The sequence below is a fragment of the Balaenoptera acutorostrata genome, chromosome X (genome assembly GCF_949987535.1).
Source record: "Balaenoptera acutorostrata chromosome X, mBalAcu1.1, whole genome shotgun sequence".
Classification (NCBI taxonomy): domain Eukaryota; kingdom Metazoa; phylum Chordata; class Mammalia; order Artiodactyla; family Balaenopteridae; genus Balaenoptera; species Balaenoptera acutorostrata.
Genome location: NC_080085.1, coordinates 68,582,637 through 68,604,435, shown reverse-complemented (window position 1 = coordinate 68,604,435; position 21,799 = coordinate 68,582,637). Strand labels below are relative to the sequence as shown.

The 21,799-nt window shown below is 34.2% G+C and overlaps 1 protein-coding gene across 1 annotated transcript in view; it reads left to right on the top strand.

Moving 5' to 3' along the window:
* The window catches only part of LOC103015993 (charged multivesicular body protein 1B2), a 35,155-nt gene extending 15,186 nt beyond the window's left edge, over window positions 1-19,969 (top strand). The window contains exons 2-8 of the mRNA XM_007187173.2: window positions 6,169-6,266; window positions 12,242-12,388; window positions 12,773-12,841; window positions 12,927-13,034; window positions 16,261-16,304; window positions 19,049-19,121; window positions 19,533-19,969. Coding sequence (XP_007187235.1) covers window positions 6,169-6,266; window positions 12,242-12,388; window positions 12,773-12,841; window positions 12,927-13,034; window positions 16,261-16,304; window positions 19,049-19,121; window positions 19,533-19,577 — 584 coding nt within the window. The 3' untranslated portion in view covers window positions 19,578-19,969. The remainder of the gene's footprint in view (window positions 1-6,168; window positions 6,267-12,241; window positions 12,389-12,772; window positions 12,842-12,926; window positions 13,035-16,260; window positions 16,305-19,048; window positions 19,122-19,532) is intronic.
* The last annotated feature ends 1,830 nt before the right edge of the window (window positions 19,970-21,799 follow it).

Below are 21,799 nucleotides of genomic sequence, written 5' to 3'. Positions count from 1 at the left end.
TGATTTGTGTATATTGAAGAATCCTTGCATCCCTGGAATAAATCCCACTTGATCATGGTTTATGATCCTTTTAATGTGCTGTTGGATTCTGTTTGCTAGTGTTATGTTGAGGATTTTTGCATCTATGTTCATCAGTGATATTGGTCTATAATTTTCTTTTTTTGTGGTATCTTTTTCTGGTTTTGGTATCAGGGTGATGGGGGCTTTGTAGAATGAATGTGAGAGTGTTTCTCCCTCTGCAGTTTTTTGGAAGAGTTTGAGAAGGATAGGTGTTAGCTCTTCTCTAAATGTTTCATAGAATTCACCTGTGAAGCCATTTGGTCCTGGACTTTTGTTTGTTGGAAGATTTTTAATTACAGTTTCAATTTCATTACTTGTGATAGGTCTGTTTATATTATCTAATTCTTCCTTGTTCAGTCTTGGAAAATTGTACCTTTCCAAGAATGTGTCCATTTCTTCATGGTTGTCCATTTTATTGGCATATAGTTGTTTGTAGTAGTCTCTTATAATCCTTTGTATTTCTGCAGTGTCAGTTGTGATTTCTCCTTTTTCATTTCCAATTTTATTGATTTGCATCCCCTCTCTTTTTTTCTTGATCAGTCTGGCTAAGGGTTTATCAATTTTGTTTATCTTCTCAAAGAACCAGCTTTTAGTTTCATTGATCTTTGCTATTGTTTTCTTCATTTCTATTTCATTTATTTCTGCTCTGTTCTTTATTATTTCTTTCCTTCTACTGTTTTTGGGTTTTCTTTGTTCTTCTTTCTCTAGCTGTTTTAAATGTAGGGTTAGATTGTTTATTTGAGATTTTTCTTGTTTCTTGAGGTGAGATTGAATTGCTATAAACTTCCCTCCTAGAAGTGCTTTTACTGCATCCCATAGGTTTGGGGTCATCGTGTTTTCATTGTCAATTTTTTCTATGTATTTTTTAAATTTCTTCTTTGGTTTCTTCAGTGATTTCTTGGTTATTTAGTAGTGCACTGTTTAGCCTCCTTGTATTTGTGTTTTTTACAATTTTTTTTCCTGTAATTGTTTTCCAATCTCATAGTGTTGTGGTCAGAAAACATGCTTGATACGATTTCAATTTTCTTAAATTTTTTGAGGCTTGATTTGTAACCCAAGATATGATCTATCCTGGAGAATGTTTCGTGTGCACTTGAGAAGAAAGTGTATTCTGCCACTTTGGGGTGGAATGTTCTATAAATATCAATTAGATCTATCTTGTCTATTGTGTCATTTAAACTTGAGTTTCCTTATTTATTTTCTGTTTGGATGATCTGTCCGTTGGTTTAAGTGGGGTGTTAAAGTCCCCTACTCTTATTGTGTTACTGTCAATTTCTCCTTTCATGGTTGTTAGCATTTGCCTTATGTATTGAGGTGCTCCTATGTTGGGTGCATTAACATTTATAATTGTTTTATCTTCTTCTTGGATTGTTCCTTTGATCATTATGTACTGTCCCTCCTTATCTTTTGTAACAGTCTTTATTTTAAAGTCTATTTTATCTGATATGAGTATAGCTACTCCAGCTTTCTTTTGATTTCCATTTGCATGGAATATCTTTTTCCATCCCTTCACTTTCAGTCTGTATGTGTCCCTAGGTCTGAAATGGGTCTGTTGTAGACAACATATACATGGGTCTTGTTTTTTATCCATTCAGCCAATCTGTGTCTTCTGGCTGGGGCATTTAATCCATTTACATTCAAGGTTATTATTGATGTATATGTTCCTATTATCATTTTCTTAATTGTTTTGGGTTTGTTTTTGTGAGTCTTTTTCTTCTCTTGTGTTTCCTGCTTCGAGAAGTTTCTTTAGCATTTGTTGTAAAGCTGGTTTGGTGGTGCTGAATTCTCTTAGCTTTTGCTTGTCTGAAAAGCTTTTGACTTCTCTATTGAATCTGAATGAGATCCTTGCTGGGTAGAGTAATCTTGGTTGTAAGTTTTTCTCTTTCATCACTTTAAGTATATCCTGCCATCCCCTTCTGGCCTGCAGAGTTTCCACTGAAAAATCAGCTGATAACCTTATGGGGATTCCTTTATAGGTTATTTTTTTGTTTTTCCCTTGGTGCTTTTAATATTTTTTCTTTGAATTTAATTTTTGTTAGTTTGATTAATATGCGTCTTGGTGTGTTTTTCCTTGGGTTCATCCTGTATGGGACTCTCTGTGCTTCCTGGACTTGGGTGACTATTTCCTTTCCCATGTTAGGGACGTTTTCAACTATAATCTCTTCAAATATTTTCTCAGACCTTTTCGTTTTCTCTTTGCCTTCTGGGACCCCTATAATTCAAATGTTGTTGCGTTTAGTGTTGTCCCAGAGGTGTCTGAGCTTGTTCTGAATTATTTTCATTCTTTTTTCTTTATTCTGCTCCTCAGCAGTTATTTCCACCATTTTGTCTTCCAGCTCACTTATTCATCCTTCTGCCTCAGTTATTCTGTTATTGATTCCTTCTAGTGTATTTTTCATTTCAGTTATTGTGTTGTTCATCTCTTTTTGTTTGTTCTTTAGTTCTTCTAGATCTTTGTTAAACATTTCTTGTATTTTCTCAATCTGTGCTTCCATTCTATTACTGAGATTCTGGATCATTTTTACTATCATTACTCTGAATTGTTTTTCAGGTAGATTGCCCATTTCCTCTTCATTTATTTGGTCTTGTAGATTTTTACCTTGCTCCTTCATCTGTGGCATACTTTTTGCCATCTTATTTTATTTTACCTTTTTTTTTTGAGTGAAATTGTGCTCCTGTTTTACTGGTTGTTTGGCTTGAGGCTTCCAACACTGGAGTTTGTAGGCTACTGGGTAGAGCTGAGATGGAGAGCTCTGTGAGACCTCACTCCTATGAATATTCCCTGGGGTCTGAGGTTCTCTGTTAGTCCAGTGGTTCAGACTCAGAGCTCCCACTGCAGTAGCTTCCGCCCAACCCCAGGCTTGCGAACCAAGATCCTGCAAGCTGGTTCACTCTGGGGTTCCTCCCATCTCCTTGGGCATTAGAATCCCCCACCAGCAGCCGGCAGGCTCCCTAGTTGTGGGGAGACGCTAACTCCACGTCTTCCCACACCACCATCTTGACTCCGCCTCTCTGGATTGATTTTTATATGTCCTGCTTGGGATTGTTTTTTTGTTTGTTTGATTTTTTGTTTGTTTGTGCTTCTTGAGTCTAAAGATTTTATTCTCATCAGTTATGGAAGATTCTCAAGTATTATCTCTTTGAATGTAACATTTTGCACATTGTCTTTATTATGTCTTTGTGGTATTGCAGATATTAGACCTTTTTATTCTGTTTTCTTTATTTCTTGTCCTCTCTTTCATATTAACCTTATTTTTTCACTGTAATCTTAATTCAGATCTATAGTCGGTTTGCTAATTTTCTCCTCAGCTTTGTCTAATTTTCTTTTATCTAGTTTGCTCCACCCCCAGCTGTGAGCCAAGGCCCATAATGACAGTTAACCTTGTCATCTCTTCTTCCTTTGCCAGCTGATAAGACTTCTTTCTATCTCACCCTTATGCTAATGTTGTAGCTTTCAAGGTTCTAGGTTTATTCAGAAAATTCATTTCCAGCGTCTCATCTAGTGGGCTCCATAGGGGCTTTGTCTTCAGGGGCTTCAGTGCTTACCTACTACTGATATTTACTTCTTCCTCCTTGTTTCTGTCTCCTGAGGATTTTCCTTCCATTTTTACAATCTAAGCTCTGTATTTAAAAGGGCATTTGTTGTAGTGTATCCAGTATTTCAAGGTGTTTTTATAAATGTGTAGGCCTCCATATTAATGGAAGTGGTTCATGTCTTTTTAGGATGAAGGGGGAAAAGCTTTATGGTATTAAATGGACGTTTGCAATGGATCTCCTATTAATATTTTTGGCTAATATTTTATATCATGATCATTCTTAACCATTAATATTAAATTAGAGTTGGCTATAGTAGGCACTCAGTAGTCAGTCCTCAGTATTTGCAGTTTGTAGTAAATTTCAGGTTTAAGGGAAACTGAAATCATTCTTTAAAAACAACAATGAATATATAACTTATATGAATTCATCTAAAATAGTTGGCTTCTTAATTCAGCTTTTAACAATAGTGACTTTTTCTACAGAGACAGCAATTCTATTTGGGAGATGATTTGAAAAATAAAAAATTCATTACTTTTTCCTTTATTTCCATCTATCTCAGTGATTCAGATTCTCTGCAGGGTTCGATTTTGCCCCCCTCCCCAGGTAGCATTTGACAATGTCTGGAGACATTTTTGTTGTTGTAATTCAGGGAACAGAGGGGTTGCTAGTGTCATCTAGTGGGTAAAGGCCAGGAATGCTGATAAACTTCATAGAATACGTAGGACATTCCCCACAACAAAGTATTATCTAGCCCAAAATATCAGTAGTGCTTAGGTTAAAAAACCCTATTTATAAAAGGAGCTATAATTTTCTCAGTTACCTAGCTGAAATTGATAAATCTTACTTTAAAATGTAACGTATATGACACATTAAAACTACCCAGAAATTCATACACATATACTTATTTTCTTAACAATTCTAGTTATATCTGTTGTTGATGAAAAATACTCACGGTAGCAAGTTATCCCTCTCATTATCCATAAATATAACGTGTTAAATTAGAACCATGAAGCCTTTGAGAGATGAACAAGGTTAATTTATGGTTTAGCTTTGGTAAATAATCGAATAATACTTATTTTCTGATAGTGATATAATCAAACCAACAGTTAGCTCTTTAAACTATATAGTGTATGTGTGCCTTTCAAAAAAATGAACCCTGCATCCTTTATAAATGCCCCAAAGAAATATAGAATCAGGGTTTAAAAAAAATAGATTTTACCTTTTTCTAAAGGGCAGAAAACACAGAGAATCATTCTTAATAGTGATTTAATCATGATACAAAGCAGTTGGTTTTGAAATAATCCACATTGCTTTGTCAGATTCATGTACATTACTTCATATTTGTTTTTGCTTGTGTCATGAAAATGGAAGATTTGTGGTATTGCTTATTTGGGTCTTATTCCCATTATATTTTTGTCGTTTTTAATTAAAAATGTTTAATCTTAAAATAGTTTTAGACTTAAAGAGAAATTGCAAAAATAGTACAGAGATTTCTTTTATTCCCTTTACCAAGCTTCTCCTAATGTTAACACCTTACATGAACATAATCATCAACCAAAGGAAATCCACATTGCTACAATATTAACTAAACTACAGACCTTACTTGGATTTCACCAGTTTTTCCCCTAATGTCCTTTTTCTGTTTCAGAATCCAATCACGCATTGCATTTAGTTGGCATGGCTCCTTCGTCTTCTCCATTCTGTAACAGTTCTTCAGTCTTTCTTTGCTTTTCACGAACTTGACGCTTGACAAGAACACTGGTCAGTTATATCTTACATAGAATGTCTCTCTCAGTTCAGGATTGCCTGACGGTTTCTCTGGAGTAAATTGAGGTTATGTTTTTGACAACACCACCATATAAGTATGCTGTACTCTTTCCAGTTCATCATTTCAGAAGGTAAATGGTGTTGAAATGTTTTATTACTGGTGATATTATCCTTGGTAAGGTGGTATCTGCCAGATTTCTCTACTATAAAGTTACTCTTTTTCCCTTTGTAATTAATCTTTCTTGCCATTACTTTAATTTTTAAAATTTTAATTTTATATTGGAGTATGGTTGATTTACAGTGTTGTGTTAGTTTCAGGTGTACAGCCAAGTGATTTAGTTATACATATACATATATTCTTTTTCAGATTCTTTTCCCATATAGGTTATTACAGAGTATTGAGTAGAGTTCCCTGTGCTATACAGTAGGTCCTTGTTGATTATCTATTTTATATATAGTAGTGTGTATGTTAATCTCAAACTCCTAATTTATCCCTCCCCCCACCTTTCCCCTTTGATAACCATAAGTTTGTTTTAACAGAAATAATTAAGTTTCTTAAAATTTTTAAGTTTTATTTATTTCTTTTTCTTATTTTCTTCTAAAATTATTTCTTAAAATAATTAACTTAATTTTAACAGAAATCAAATGTGGAAGAGGTAAAAATTGTTCTGTTTCCTCAAATACTTTGTAAATATTTGGTTTAAATAGCATAATCTTATAAGTTTTATAATTTTAACATCTTGTTTTCAGGTAGTTAGGTTGGGAAATGCCTTTTTTTTTTTAAACCTTAACATATAATTTCAGAACACCTATTTAACTTGAAGTTTGCTGCAAAAGAACTTAATAGGAATGCCAAGAAATGTGATAAAGAAGAAAAGGCTGAAAAGGCCAAGATTAAAAAGGTAAGTAATTTTTAATCTTTTTACTTTTTTTTAAACTCATGAAATGAGCACAGTTATATGATGGAAGAGTGGTTGTTTTAGTTTATTTTACATTGAAGAAAGATTACTGGCTTTAGCATTTTAAGCCAAATATCTATTTAAGTAAATTATTTATTATCTGACATAATTAATAATGGCTTTTTTGTTTATTTCTACTTATGTGTACAAGTATGGCTCGTAACACAGAGTATAACTGTACTGTTATCTAACTGTTCTATTGCCTACATCTAATGACTGTCCTTTGGTTTGTAGCCAGAACCACTGTTACTGAGAAGTATAAAGCCTGTATGTAAGAATAATATTTCACATTTTTAGGCTCATTTGAATTTCTGTAGTCTCTAAAGTTTTTTTTTTTTTTAACATCTTTATTGGAGTATAATTGCTTTACAATCATGTGTTAGTTTCTGCTGTATAATGAAGTGAATCAGCTATATGTATACATATATCCCCATATCCTCTCCCTCTTGCGTCTCCCTCCCACCCTCCCTATCCCACCCCTTTAGGTGGTCACAGAGCACCCAGCTGATCTCCCTGTGCTATGCAGCTGCTTCCTACTAGCTATTTTACGTTTGATAGTGTATATATGTCAGTGCTACTCTCTCACTTCGTTCCAGCTTACCCTTCCCCTCCCTGTGTCCTCAAGTCCATTCTCTACGTCTGCATCTTTATTCCTGTCCTTCCCCTATGTTCATTAGAATCTTTTTCTCTTTTTTTTAGATTCCATATATATGTGTTAGCATACAGTATTTGTTTTTCTCTTTCTGACTGACTTCATTCTGTATGACAGACTCTAGGTCCATCCCCCTGACTACAAATAACTCAATTTCATTTCTTTTTATGGCTGAGTAATATTCCATTGAATATAAGTTTTATATATACATAGTACATAGCATTAATGTATATTGTGACTTGTGTATTGTGTATTTGCTAGGATTCATAGGACTCAGCATATAGTTGGACTCATGGCTATGACATATTACACTAAAGGAAACAAAGGGAAAACACATGGGGCGATGTCTGAAGGAATCCAGGCTTCAGCTTCCAAGAGTCCTCAGTGGAATCACCCAGGACAAGCTTAATTCCTGCAGCAACAAATTGTGACAACATGTGTTATATGTTGTCTACCAAGGAAGTTCTCCTGTGACTAGGAGTCCAAGGCTTTTATTGGTAGTCACGCAGGGATCCTCTGCCTAGCACACACCAAAATTCCAGTCTCCCAGAAGCAAATCCAGTGTTTGGCATAAACCACATTGTTTGTATAGAGAGTTTAGGCACAGTGAGCCACTCTTAACTGTTCTGGGAAAGATGGAAACCTTCCCCAAATCCAAGTTCCTAGATGCTAGTTACATGCCAAACTTGCAAATAGACCTTTTGAAGGACAGCAGACTCAGGCTTGCTGTGTTAACTCTTATCTGCACATGTGTATTTATATATCTATTTTTAATATTTTATTAACTTACTCTGATCTTTGGTAATAGTGTATATCCTACCCTTAAATTGAGTCACTTTGGGTATTTTGTCTATGCTCTTAATAGAGAAAACTTTATGGGAAGAAAACTTTCAGAAAAGGAGATAGAAATAGGCTGAGTTAGAAGAAAAAATACTTAAAATTGATGTATTAGCATCATCCTTTTCTAAAAGTATAAGCCCAACTATTGCAAGGAAAGAGAAAGCATAAAAAAGATTTTGGTCTAACATTTTTGTATATTGAGGAAACTAGAAATAATCTAAAAATAATTTTTGAATTTATAAATCTCAGGCAAGTACAGCAGTATTAAAATATGCATATTCCCAACAAACAAAGTCCAGGCCCAGATGATTTTACTGGTGAATTATACCAGACATTTAAAGAATTAAAGTACACCTTTGAACAACACAGGTTTGAACTTCACAGGTCCACTTGTACACAAATTTTTTCAACAAAGACGTACTATAGTACTACACTATTTGTGGTCAGTTGAATCCGCAGATGCAGAACTGTAGATACAGAAGGCCAACTGTAAAGTTATACATGGATTTTTGACTGAGTGGGGGTTGGCACCCCTAGCCCCATGTTGTTCAAGGGTCAACTGTAATACCAATCAACCTCAAACTCACTCATCCAAAAAATTAAAGAGGAGGGGACACATCCAAACTCACTTTATGAGGCCAACATTACCCTGATACCAAAACCAGACAAGGAAACTACAAGAAAAGAACATTATAGGCCAATATCCCTGATGAACATAGATGTAAAAATCCTCAACAATATAGTAGCAAACCAAATTCAACAATGCATTAAAAGGGTCATACACCATGATTAAATGGAATTTATTCCAGGGATGTGGGGATGGTTCACCATCCACAAGTCAATCAGGGTGATACACCACATTAACAAAATGAAGGATAAAAATCATATAATCATCTCAGTAGATGCAGAAAAGGCATGTGACAAAATTCAACATTCATTCATGATAACAGCTCTCAACAAAGTGGATATAGGGGGAATGTACCTCAACATAATGAAAGCCATAGATGGCAAGCCCACAGCTAACATCATACTCAAGGGAGAAAAGCTAAAAGGTTTTCCTCTAAGATCAAGATAAGGGTGCTGACTTTTACCACTTCTATTCCACATACTGCTGGAAGTCCTAGCCAGAGCAATTAGGCAAGAAAAAGAAATAAAAGGCATCCAAATCAGAAAGGAAGAAGTAAAACTGTCTCTATTAGCAGATAACATGATATTACATATAAAAAACCCATGGCATTATATATAGAAGAATCCGCCAAAAAACCATTAGAATAAACAGATGCAGTAAAGTTGCAGGGTACAAAATCAATATATAAAAATCAGTTCTGTTTCTATAACTAATAATGAACTATCAGAGAAATTAAGAAAACAATCCTATTTACAATTTCATTAAAAATAAAATACCTAGGGAAACTTAACCAAGGATGTGAAAGACTACACTGAAAACTATAAGACATTGATGAAAGAAATTGAAGAAGACACAAATAAATGGAAAGATATTCCATTCTCATGGGTTGGAACAATTAATATTGTTAGAATGTCCATACTGCTCAAAGCAATCTACAAATTCAGTGCAATCCCTATCAAGATGCCAATGGCATTTTTCACAGAAATAGAACAAATAATCCTAAAATTTGTATGGAACCACAAAAGACTCTGAATATCCAAGGCCATCTTGAGAAAGAAGTCTCAAACATCATGCTTCCTGATTTCAAACTATATTACCAAGCTGTAGTAAATGAAACAGTGTGATATTGACATAAAAACAGACACATAGATCAATGAAACAGAATAGAGAAATCAGAAATAAACCCACACATTTATGGTAATTTATTTGCAACAAAGGACCCAAGAATATACAATGGGGAAAGGACAGTCTCTTCAGTAAATAGTGTTGGGAAAGCTGGACAGCCACATGCAAAAGAATAAAACTGGGCCACTGTCTTACAACATATACAGCAGTTATCTCAAAATGGATTAAAGACTTGAACTTTAAACGTGAAGTCATAAAACTCTAGAAGAAAATGTAGATGGTAAACTCCTTGACACTGGTCTTGGCAGTGATTTTTTTGGAATTGACACCAAAAACAGAGGCAACAAAAGCAAAAATAAACAAGTGGGACTACATCAAACAAAAAAGCTTCTGCACAGCAAAGGAAGCCATGAAAAAATTTAAAAGGCAACTTACTGAGTGGGAGAAAATATTTGAAAACCATACAGCTGATAAGGGGTTTATATCTGAAATATGTAAATAATTTATACAAGTCAAAAGGAAAATACCAAACAATCTGATTTAAAAATGTGTAGAGGATCTGAATATACATCTTTCATAAAAAGACATACCAATTTGCCAACAGGTGCATGAAAATGTTCTCAATATCACTCATCATCAGAGAAATGCAAATCAAAACACAATAAGATATCACTTCACACCTGTTAGAATGACTGTCATCAAAAAGACAAAAAGCAAAAAGTGTTGGAGAGGTTGTGGAGCAAAGGGAACCCTTGTGCACTGTTGGTGGGAATATAAATTGGTGCAGCCATTATGGAAAACAGTATGGAGGTTCCTTGAAAAATGAAAATTAGAACCCACCATATAGTCCAGCAATTTCACTTCTGGGTATTTATCTGAAGGAAACAAAAACACTAACTCAAAAATATATATGCACCCCCATGTTCATCGCAGCATTATTTACAATAGCCAAGACATGAGGGGCTTCCCTGGTGGCGCAGTGCTTAAGAATCCACCGGCAAATGCAGGGGGCATGGGTTCAAGCCCTGGTCCGGGAAGATCCCACATGCTACGGAGCAACTAAGCCAATGTGCCACAAGTACCAAGCCTGTGCTCTAGAGCCCGTGAGACACAACTACTGAGCCCACATACCACAACTGCTGAAGCCTGCATGCCTAGAGCCCATGCTCCACAACAAGACAAGCCACCGCAATGAGAAGCCCGCACACCGCAACGAAGACCCAATGCAGCCAAAAATAAATAAAATAAATTAATTTTTAAAAAAAGACATGAAAACAACCTAAGTGTCCATCAATGGATGAATGGAAAAAGAAAATTTGGAATGAATATATATATATATATATATATATATATATATATATATATATATATATATATATATATATATAAAGTCGAATATTATTCACCCATAAACAAGAAGGAAATCCTGCCATTTGCAACAACATGGATGGACCTTGAGCATATTATGCTAAGTGAAATAAGTCAGAGAGAGAAAGGCAAATTCCATGTGATCTAACTTATGTGGAATCCTAAAAAAAACTCACGGATAAAGAGAATAGATTTGTGGTTGCCAGAGGAAGGAGGTGGGGGGTATGTGTGAAATGGGTGAAGATGGCTGAAAGGTACAAGCTATCAGTTATAAAATAAGTCCTGGGGATATAATGTGCAACGTGGTGACTACAGTTAATAATACTTTATTGTATATTTGAAAGTTGCTAAGAGATCTTAAAAGTTCTCATCATGAGAAAAAAATTGTAGCTACATGTGGTTATGGATGTTAACTAGGAAAAAAAACTTGGAAAGTGTTTGAGGTTGCATATACTAATGTATTTATCACATTGGTGTTTATATTATTGAAGAATTGGAAACAAACTAAATACCCAGCAATCAAGGATCTTAATTGAACCATGTGCTCTAATTTCAGTCACTTATGTACTCTATCGATTTTGCTATACTGGGGTACCATCTGAGCTATTTAACATTTTTCTTTAAATTGACTTTTAACTTCACACCTGGCCATAGCTATTACAGTATAGCAGAAAGCATGGATCTGTGCTAGTTATATCCATTTCAGATACACATTTAAATAAATGCATGCTTAAAATGAAGATACTTATGTCTGTGTAACATCTAAAATCATTTTATGTACTATCAGTAGTGTTTGTACCACACACGAGGAAAGCCCTGATTAATGGTACATCCATACAACACAGTCTTATTTTTTTTCTTTCAACACAGTCTTTAGAGTGATGATGTAGTTATATATTTATTGACTTAAAAATTTTTAATTAGGTGAGAAAACAGTATGCTCTGATGCATGTACTCTTGTAATTTATATTGTAATATTTCAATAAATAGGTTTATGTACTTTGAATACTTTATACTGAAATATTAATAGTGGTAATGGCTGAGTGATTATGGGAAAATTTTTAAACTTTATATTCTAATTTCTTAAAATGTTAATGAGTATATATCTTTTAATCATAAATAAAAAATTAAAGGACTATAAATTCTCCTTTTATTTCCTAAAAATACTAATTGTAAAAGCTCTTAAATATTAAAAATATGTTAGTTGGGCATTGTTTTCCTCTTTCTAAAATATCTGTACTTAAGCTCCCTATATTTACTTTTGGTGTTTATCTTCACTGTTTACTTTTGCTCTGTTTAAAACAGGCCATTCAGAAAGGCAATACAGAAGTTGCAAGAATACATGCTGAAAATGCAATCCGCCAGAAGAACCAAACAATTAATTTCTTGAGAATGAGTGCTAGGGTTGATGCTGTGGCAGCCAGAGTTCAAACTGCAGTAACAATGGGCAAGGTAAGCCTTAATATCTGTAAATAATAGGAACTCTTGATTTAAGTTATTGGAGGTATTAAGAATTGTCAGAAATCTAAATCTACTGCAAAGTGCTACAAGGGTACTGGCCTTCCTGGGCAGGAGAAAGATAGTCAAAATGCTTAGTGAGGAAAATGATTTTGGCAGTGGCTTTTCAGCTAAGGTCTAAATAGTTGTCTTACAATGAATAGTCAAAGATAAAAGATAGTCGATGCCTAGACCAGAAATACATAGCGTACTTTTACTGTTAAGGAAGCGGTAGATAAATTTTATAAGATGATCTACAAGTAATATAAGAAACTACATAAATTTTGAGGTTGTTTATATTATAGGATTCTCAGTCTTTTTTTTTTATACTCCCAATAGGTAACCAAGTCCATGGCAGGTGTAGTTAAGTCTATGGATGCTACATTGAGGAGTATGAACCTTGAAAAGGTAAAAAAAATAAATAAATAAATTGATGTTCAGATAGTATCTTTTCAGAGTAAGTTTTTTCTTATGACCATATTTCTTTTTGCAGATTTCTGCCCTGATGGACAAATTTGAACAGCAGTTTGAAACACTGGATGTTCAAACGCAACAAATGGAAGACACAATGAGTAGTACTACAACCCTAACAACACCACAAGTAAGAATAGTTTCTCTACTTACACTAACTTTTAAAAATTACCCAACTTCAAAATATAATGGCTTTGTGAACCTAAATCATCTCTAGAATGTGAAGTAACCATGGTATATCCCCAAAATGCAAGTAGGAAGTTATGCTCTGACCCTGGATTCCTAAGGACATGTTAGAAGATGACATTTCCTGTCTTGTTTTGAAATTCTAAGAATTATTATAGGTCACATGTCTAGAGAGTATGGAACTTGGTTCTGCCCTGCTGCCAGTGGTCCTTATTGATAAAAGCATTGAACTAGAGACTCACTGAGGCCAGTGGGTATTAGGTATTATCCTAACGCCAGTTAAGTCATCTCATTGCAGATATTCTGCTTCCTGCCTACTCTTTAGGTATGTTATTAGGCACAGATCACAGATGAACAAATAGTAAATTACAAGATCAATTATTTTTCAGAAAACTAGGATGTTTTCTAGGATGTTGTTGAATCTGCAACTTAGAGATGTGCTACAGAGAAAATTAAATTTGAAACTAGTTTGGATGTCACGTAAGCCAGAAATAAAGTTTTTGTGAAACTTGAATATTAGAAGATTTATATCGTTATCACTCTTCTTTTTGATCCCAGCACCTATCACATGGTTCATCAAATAAACAAAATCTTGTTATCACTACATAAGATGATAATATGGATAATTTACAAAATAGGTTAGGAGAAAAATCAATAGCCATCCATCAAAATTTTATTGAAGGTGATGCCTTTCACTAAGAGGTAAATAATAAGAGAACAAGCTTATATTCAGGTTTTAGAGTTAAGAAGAAAGTATTCATGTGTATGTCTTATAGAGAGCATATATTTAGCCATTACTTTTATACCTCCTCCAGAGCCTTGCTTCCCCAAAGCATGGTGCAAAAATCAGGAACATCTGTATCATCTGGGGGTTTATTAGGAATGCAGAAACTCAGACCCTATCCACAGATATATTGAATTGGAATCATTTTAATAAGATTTACAGGTGATATTTATGCCCTGATTTTGAGAAGCACTGTCCTAGAGTTTCTGATTCTTATTCAGGCACCTTAGGTGATTTCCAGGTGACTTTATGGTCAAGATTAGGAAAACAAGGGGACTGGAAAAATGACTTGAAGTCAGGACACTTGGATTTCTAATCCCTACTCTGCCACTAATTAAGTTTGGGACCTTAAGATACTCACTACCTTGGGCCTCAGTATTCATAGCTGTAAAATGTAGGGTTGGATTTGATGATATCTAAATGCCTTTTAGCTCTGAAAAATCTTGAGATTCATTCACCTAACATTTGTTAAGCACTTTCTCCGGTTTCAGGTATTGTGCTAGGTGCTGGGGATATTCTAGTATATACAAAACATTTTTCATAAAGAGTCAACCAAAATTTACAACAGAAATGGACATGCTAGATGCCCAAATTCTCATACCTTGCTATTGAGTAATTAGAATTTAAATTGGCATATTCACTTTGGAAAAGCAATGCAGTAATATCTACAGTCCATTCTTAACATAGCAGCCAGAGCAATCCTGATAAAACAAGTCAGATCATGTCATTCGTCTGCTCAGAACCCTTCAGTGGCTCTACATGTCTCTCAAAATAAAAGCCAAATTCTTTATGGTGGGCTATAGTGCCCTCTAGGATCTGCCTCATCCTGCTTCTCTGACCTTATCTCCTATTATTGCTCATCACTCTACTAAGATATTGGCCTCTTTGTTATTTCTCAAACACACCATGTACATTTGTTCCTCAAAGCCATTCACTTGCAGGTTCCTCTCCCTGAATATTCTTCATCTGTCTTGCACTCATCCTCATTGCCCACTCCCCCATCTCCTTCAGTTCTTTGTTCAAATGTCATTTTCTCAGTGAGCTCTTTTATGATCATCCTACTTAGAAGTACACCAGTGGCACATCCACCGTGTGCTGTACTCCCTATCTACCATCCCTGCTTTATTTTTCTTCATTGTACATATCACCTTCTAATAAACCACATAATTTAAAAAGTTTTTATTTGCCCCTCCCTTTCATGTGCACACACTAGAATGTAAGCTTAATGAAGGCAGAGATATTTTTAATTATTTTTGTTTACTGATGTATCCCTAGCACTTAAAATGATATCTGGCATAAAGTAGGTGCTCAGTTAATATTTGTTGAATAAATCAGAGTATATGAAAATGCATGTGACCTATAACCTAGTACTTCTATTTTTAAATTTATACACAAAAAACCTACATGTGTATAAACATACTTCTACATAAGAATGTTCATTGCACTATTGTCTATAATCAGGAGAAATTAGGGGAAAATGTCTAAATGTCCAGAAATAAAATGGATAAATACAATTGAGAGTATTTTATATTACAGTACTATACAGGAGTGAAGTTAATGAACTAGAGCTCTAGATCTCAATATAATTAGATCTTATAAGGTTGAATTAAAAAAACAAGTTGCAGAATAGTATACTTAGTATAATGCCATTTAAGTAAATTTTAAAAACACAATGATATTTTAGATATGAAGTAAAAACAACACAATCTAAATGCACAGAAGTATTTGATCTATTATTTTCTGAACTTCTTTATATTTTGAAGGTGAATGAAAGACAAGAGAGACTAAGGCCCAACAGCATTATTAGAGGTTAGAGGTTTGCTTAAAATGTGGCACCTTGTGGTAGAGCTGTAACTACATCTTAGAGCTCCTACCTGTATGTTCAAAATATTTTAAATAAGTTAAAAACAAGTTTTTTTTTTAATTAATTAGACTCTATTCCCTGAGAACTCCTGTACTGTTGTAAATATCTCAATACTTATATTTTATTCATCTCTAGATACTTTGAAAAGCTTAATATCAAATTTGCATCAACTAGCAGAAAGGACAGTTATGATTAATCTAAAATTTAAATCTATTACATTTTAAATACGAGCAAAGTTGGTTTGCTCCATTAGAGAGCTACATTACTCAGACTCAAATTATATGTGAATATCACTGTGAATATTTTTCACATAACCTCATAGTTTAAGGCTTTATAATTTAACATTATTCATAAATAAATCATTTTATGAGATAATTCAGCTCCCTCTGGTGGTAAAAAATTTTTTTTAACTTTCTTTTAAAAACTGTAGGTCAGTTCCCCCTTTTTAAACCTAGGTCAGAAACAAAATCTACCCAAAAAGCAAATACCATTCAAATACAAATTCTCATTTTTTTATTCTAGAACCAGGTGGATATGCTGCTTCAAGAAATGGCAGATGAAGCTGGGTAAGAAATTATTCAGATGCTTTTGAATAATCTTGATTTAATATCTACAAGTCCTACAATTATGTAATGTGGATAAAAATATTTGTCTTTACCACCAATGGTCAGAGTTAGGTTTTTGATCCTAGAATTTAGTGCTTCAAGGACCTTTGGAACATCCAGCTCTTTGTCATGCACATAAAAATGTGACTTTGTTCCAATCATCTTAGTATTTTCTTAAAAATCTCTGGAGATAGATTCGGTTAGTGTGTGATAAGAAATGAAGGAAGGTGACTGAGGGAGGCAGGAGTGTTTAAAAAGTTTCCTCTGTACCGTCTGTGTTCAGCATATATCAAATGTTTAATTTTTTTTAATAGGATCTTCCAAAAGAATTCTACTATGATCAGGCCATTAAGTCTTAAGCCCAGTTTGAGTCCTGCAAACTGAGCAATATGTGCAAAACGTCCAGGGAGTTCAAAAGATGGCAACATTTCATGGTTGCAGATGGTTATTTGTTGTTTAAAAAAGTAAATAATTAACACCCTTTCTGGCACAGCTATTAGAAATAGGGTATCTGTTAGGCTATTTATTTTAGGCTCTTCATGTTTGAGGGGAATGACTTGACTGTAATATTATCTGTGCTACAGAAGTCTTGTTATATCAGTATTCTCTGGTATTTTACTTAGTTCAAGAGAACATTATAGTAAATAATTAAAAGTATTTTTTTCAAAGATAAGGATTACAACTGGGTGATACTAAAGTTTTATGCTTTATCTTCAAAGGTAGAGTAATAGGTTGAAATAAGGTTCTTGAAGACACCTGGAAAATAGAGTTGATGAATATTATTCTAGTGTCAAAACTAATGCTTAATTAGAAAGAACTTAATTAGTTATCAGCTCTTTAGTTCACTGATGTATCTCTCATTAGTGAATTAAAACCTAGGTTAATAAATCAGGTTTGCAATATTTGAGAACAGGGCCGGAGGGTAGGTGGTATACTATTTTGCTTTGTTAGTATCCTAATATAGCCCATATACCAACAAGGAGTTAGTAAGAAGGATGATTTTTAAGTATTATAGGAGAGACTAAGGCATGTGTGAAAAGACTCCATTTTATTAATATGAGGCTAAGAACTTGTTTCTGTTTGTACCAAAGACGAAATAAGAAGATTGGGCTTGAAAATAGAGCAAGGGAGGTCTTGTAAAATGAATATTGCCGTATCACAGCCTTACTGACTCTCAGTGGAAATCAAGTTCAGAAGACAACTTTTTTATAAGATTTAGAATAGGATTTCTCAAACTTGACACTGTTGACATTTTGGGCTAATAATCCTAGGGGCTGTCCTATGTATGTAGGATGTTTAGTAGTGTCCCTGGCATCTACCCACAAGTAATATCACCCCTCCCCCCAGGTGTGACAGCCAAAAATGTCTCCATACATTGACAAATGTTCCTTGAGTGTAGGGAGCCAAAATCGAGTGATTATTTCTGTCAATAATGGGTGGTGACTGGAGCAGTAGAAATAAGTAGAACCATTGATGTCGAAATACCCATCCTTATAGATGTTTAAGTATAGCAAAATTCTGTTTTAGTATAGCAAAATTTTAGTATACCATATCTTTACCTTTTAAATAACAGTCTGTCTCTAGAATCTCCTAATGATGAAGTTACTGTATTCACTGTAGTGTTTTCAAACTGGAGTTGGCATACACTCGTCTAGAGACAGGCAGAAAGAGTAGTTTGTATCCTACAGGAGTAGTTATAATGGAGATTAAAATCGTGGACTTGGAAGGAGACAAACCTGGATTTGAATCCTATCTGTCACTAGAGTGATCTTGGGCAAGCATACTTAACTTTTCTAAACTTCAGTTATATGGGTAGATGCAAGTAATGATTTCTAGCAAGGGTAGCTCAGGATCTAAACACTGAACTTGAAGTTAGCTCAAATGTTAGATATGGATATTGATCCTGAGGCTACATATGTCTAGCCTGTTTTATCTTTTTTTGGCACATTAATTTTCTTTACAGTAGAAGACATATAGTGATCTCCAGTAAATTCAGTACATTGGGTAACCATTGTTTTGGTCTTTCTTTTTGTTCAGATGACCAGATCATTATCCTATATTTTATTCACTTTTCTATCATAAGATTATCATTCACATGGGGTTGCCACTAGGGCTCAACAAAAACTCTTTAAAATTAGTAATTAATTTATCCTAAGGTGGACATTCAGAATATGTATTTTTTTAATTAATTCATTTATTTATTTTTGGCTGCATTGGGTCTTTGTGCTGTGTACGGGCTTTCTGTAGTTGCGGCGTGGGGGGGGCTACTCTTCGTTGCAGTGCGAGGGCTTCTCATTGCGGTGGCTTCTCTTGTTGTGGAGCACTGGCTCTGGGCACGTGGGCTCTAGAGCGCAGGCTCAGTAGTTGTGTCACACGGGCTTAGTTGCTCCGCTGCATGTGGGATATTCCAGGACCAGGGATCGAACCCATGTCCCCTGCACTGGCAGGCGGATTCTTAACCACTGCACCACCAGGGAAGTCCCCAGAATATTTTTAAGTTCTATTTGCATCTATAAAATTGAACCGGTATTATGTTTATTTAAATTAAGGTAAAATGCTAGGTAGAATATTCAAATTTGCAATAAGCATGTTTTTGTAATTTTTGTTTTGTTATTTATAATAACAATTATAAGCTTGTTATAATTAGATAAGGAGCAAAATGCTTATATTAACATTCATTTATGTTAATTATTTTAAAATTGTAGCCTTGATCTCAGTATGGAACTACCACAAGGTCAAACAGGTTCTTTTGGCACAAGTGTTACTTCCATGGAACAGGTAGAAGTTGGATTTTATCTTGATTTGTATGAACTTGATGAATGAATTGAATATATGTGTATTTATATTTATATATAAGCAAATATATTCTCCTTTTATCTATTATAAAAAGTATTTTTCTACTATACTATGACATCATCGTAAATAAGCAAAGTGTAATTAGCCTTTAACTCCTTAATGATGGACATTGCATGCATATTTCATTTAGCGATTGAATTTGTTCCCCTTCATAGCCTTCTGCTCTATTAAGTTCTCCATTTATTTTGAAATGTTTAAGAAAAGTAAATTCTTAATATTTTTGTGTGAATTTTTGAGACAAGATTTTAAATCTTATTTGAATATGAGCTTTTTAAAATATTAGTGATTTATATTTGTCACAGCCCTGTGACTTTTAATCTTTGCTTTCTCCAGGATGAACTATCACAGAGACTTGCTCGTCTACGTGATCAAGTGTAACTTAAAGAACTGGCGCTTTTGTTTACTTCACTGGCTCCTGAAATATTTTGTGTGTATGTATAGATAAGTTTCACTCCAATTACACTAAGAATGCCATACATTACAGAATGCTTAACACTATTTGTATATAATGCTTTCTTTTACCTTGCTGTACTTTCCAGTACTTTAATTCCAGAGAGTTTCCACCTTGACAGATTTTACAGTTTTGTATATTATGTTGAAAAGTGCGAGAGACGGTTTTTTGTAGGTGTTTTAGGCTGAGCTAGCATTAACTTGTTGTATATGAAATATCTTCCTCAAAAATTACATTAAAAAATCTAGGACCAAAGTGCTACAGAATAAGTACTTTATACAGAATAAAGTATAGAATAAAAGTTTTGATTTTTTTTTAACTCAAGGTAGTTTTAAATCTCTGTCTACATTCACATGTGATGCATAAAAATAAAAGCAGGGAAAATATGTTTACATAACCAAAAACACCTCATTTAGCATCATACAATGGACAATGCTACTTTTTGTGTTTTATGTTTGTTTGTTTTTGCTATTCAAGCAGAAATTCAGTTGACTTTTAGTCTGTATTCATCAACTTTTAAATTTAGATTACTATGAGAATCTTTACCTAGTAATTTAATGACTATTAATTGAATTCCTTAAATAAAAATTTTTTTCATTGATAAAAAATCTGCAAAATTAAATCAAAGAAATTAAGGTTTGCTCATTAAATATTTTTCTCTTTGGTAAGTATCACTGTTAAGACTCTCTGAGAAATTCAACGTTTCATACTTTCAAATGAAAGTGAAACACATTTTAATGATTCCCCAATTTGCACTCAACCCTTGTTAGGTTGTATTTTAAAAGGAGATTAATTTGCATGGCCTTAATATCATTTACATTTCTCACAGAATTGTTGATTGGTTTTCAAAAATCTTGGCCTGTGTTTTTAAACCAACCAACAAAAAATAACAAAACGAAATTGAACCAACTGAAGTTACAACTATTGTTGATCCTTGAACAACGTAGAGGTTATGGGTTTCAAGCCCCCTTTGCAGTTGAAAATCTGTGTATAACTTTATAGTTGGCCCTCTGTATCTGTGGTTCCACATTCGCAGATTCAACAAAACACAGGTTGTGTAGTACTATAGTATTTATTGAAAAAAATCTGTGTATAAATGGACCCACACAATTCAAACCTGTGTTGTTCAGGGGTCAACTGTACTATAAGTCCTGGTTGAATGTGTTCATTCTTTTATCTTAAACAACTCTCATAACTGGAGGAAATGAAGTGGAAAATAAATAAATTGGAATAAAATGTTTTGCCTAGCTAAGCAAATAACTTCCAGCCTAATGGAGGTTGGGAGCATAACATACAGGGTGGGCAGAAAACTCATAAGATTGTAAAGAAGACTAGACTCTGGAAGGCCAGGATTCTTGGGAGAAAGTATTTGATGACCAGCTGTACTACTTGACATCTCCCCAGGAATATCTATATTTTACCCAACTAAAATGAACAAATTAACATGTGCCTGCACTTTTCTGATGTAGCAGTCTCAAATGTGGAGAAGTGACCAAGTTACATTTTAGAAAGTGTACTACTAATCTAGGTTAAGTAGGTAAGGTGTTTTTCCTTATTTAATGTATGATTGATCCATGAAAGAATGCCAATATTTCATGAAATTCTATTAAGAGCACATCTGAAAAAAAAAAAAAGAGCACATCTGTTTAGGTAATCTTCGTTCAAAGTGCAATTATGGAGGCTCTATTTTTTCAATTTTTTAATTTAATTTTAATTACTTTTTTATACAGCAGGTTCTTATTAGTTATCCATTTTATACATATTAGTGTATATATGTCAATCCCAATCTCCCAGTTCATCACACTGCCACCCCCACCCCCCGCCGCTTTCCCCCCTTCGTGTCCATACGTTTGTTCTCTACATCTGTGTCTCTATTTCTGCCCTGCAAACCAGTTCATCTGTACCATTTTTCTAGGTTCCACATATATGCGTTAATATACGATATTTGTTTTTTCTCTTTCTGACTTACTTCACTCTGTATGACAGTCTCTAGATCCATCCATGTCTCTACAAATGACCCAGTTTTGTTCCTTTTTATGGCTGAGTAATATTCCATTGTATATATGTACCACATCTTCTTTATCCATTCGTCTGTTGATGGGCATTTAGGTTGCTTCCATGACCTGGCTATTGTAAATAGTGCTGCAAT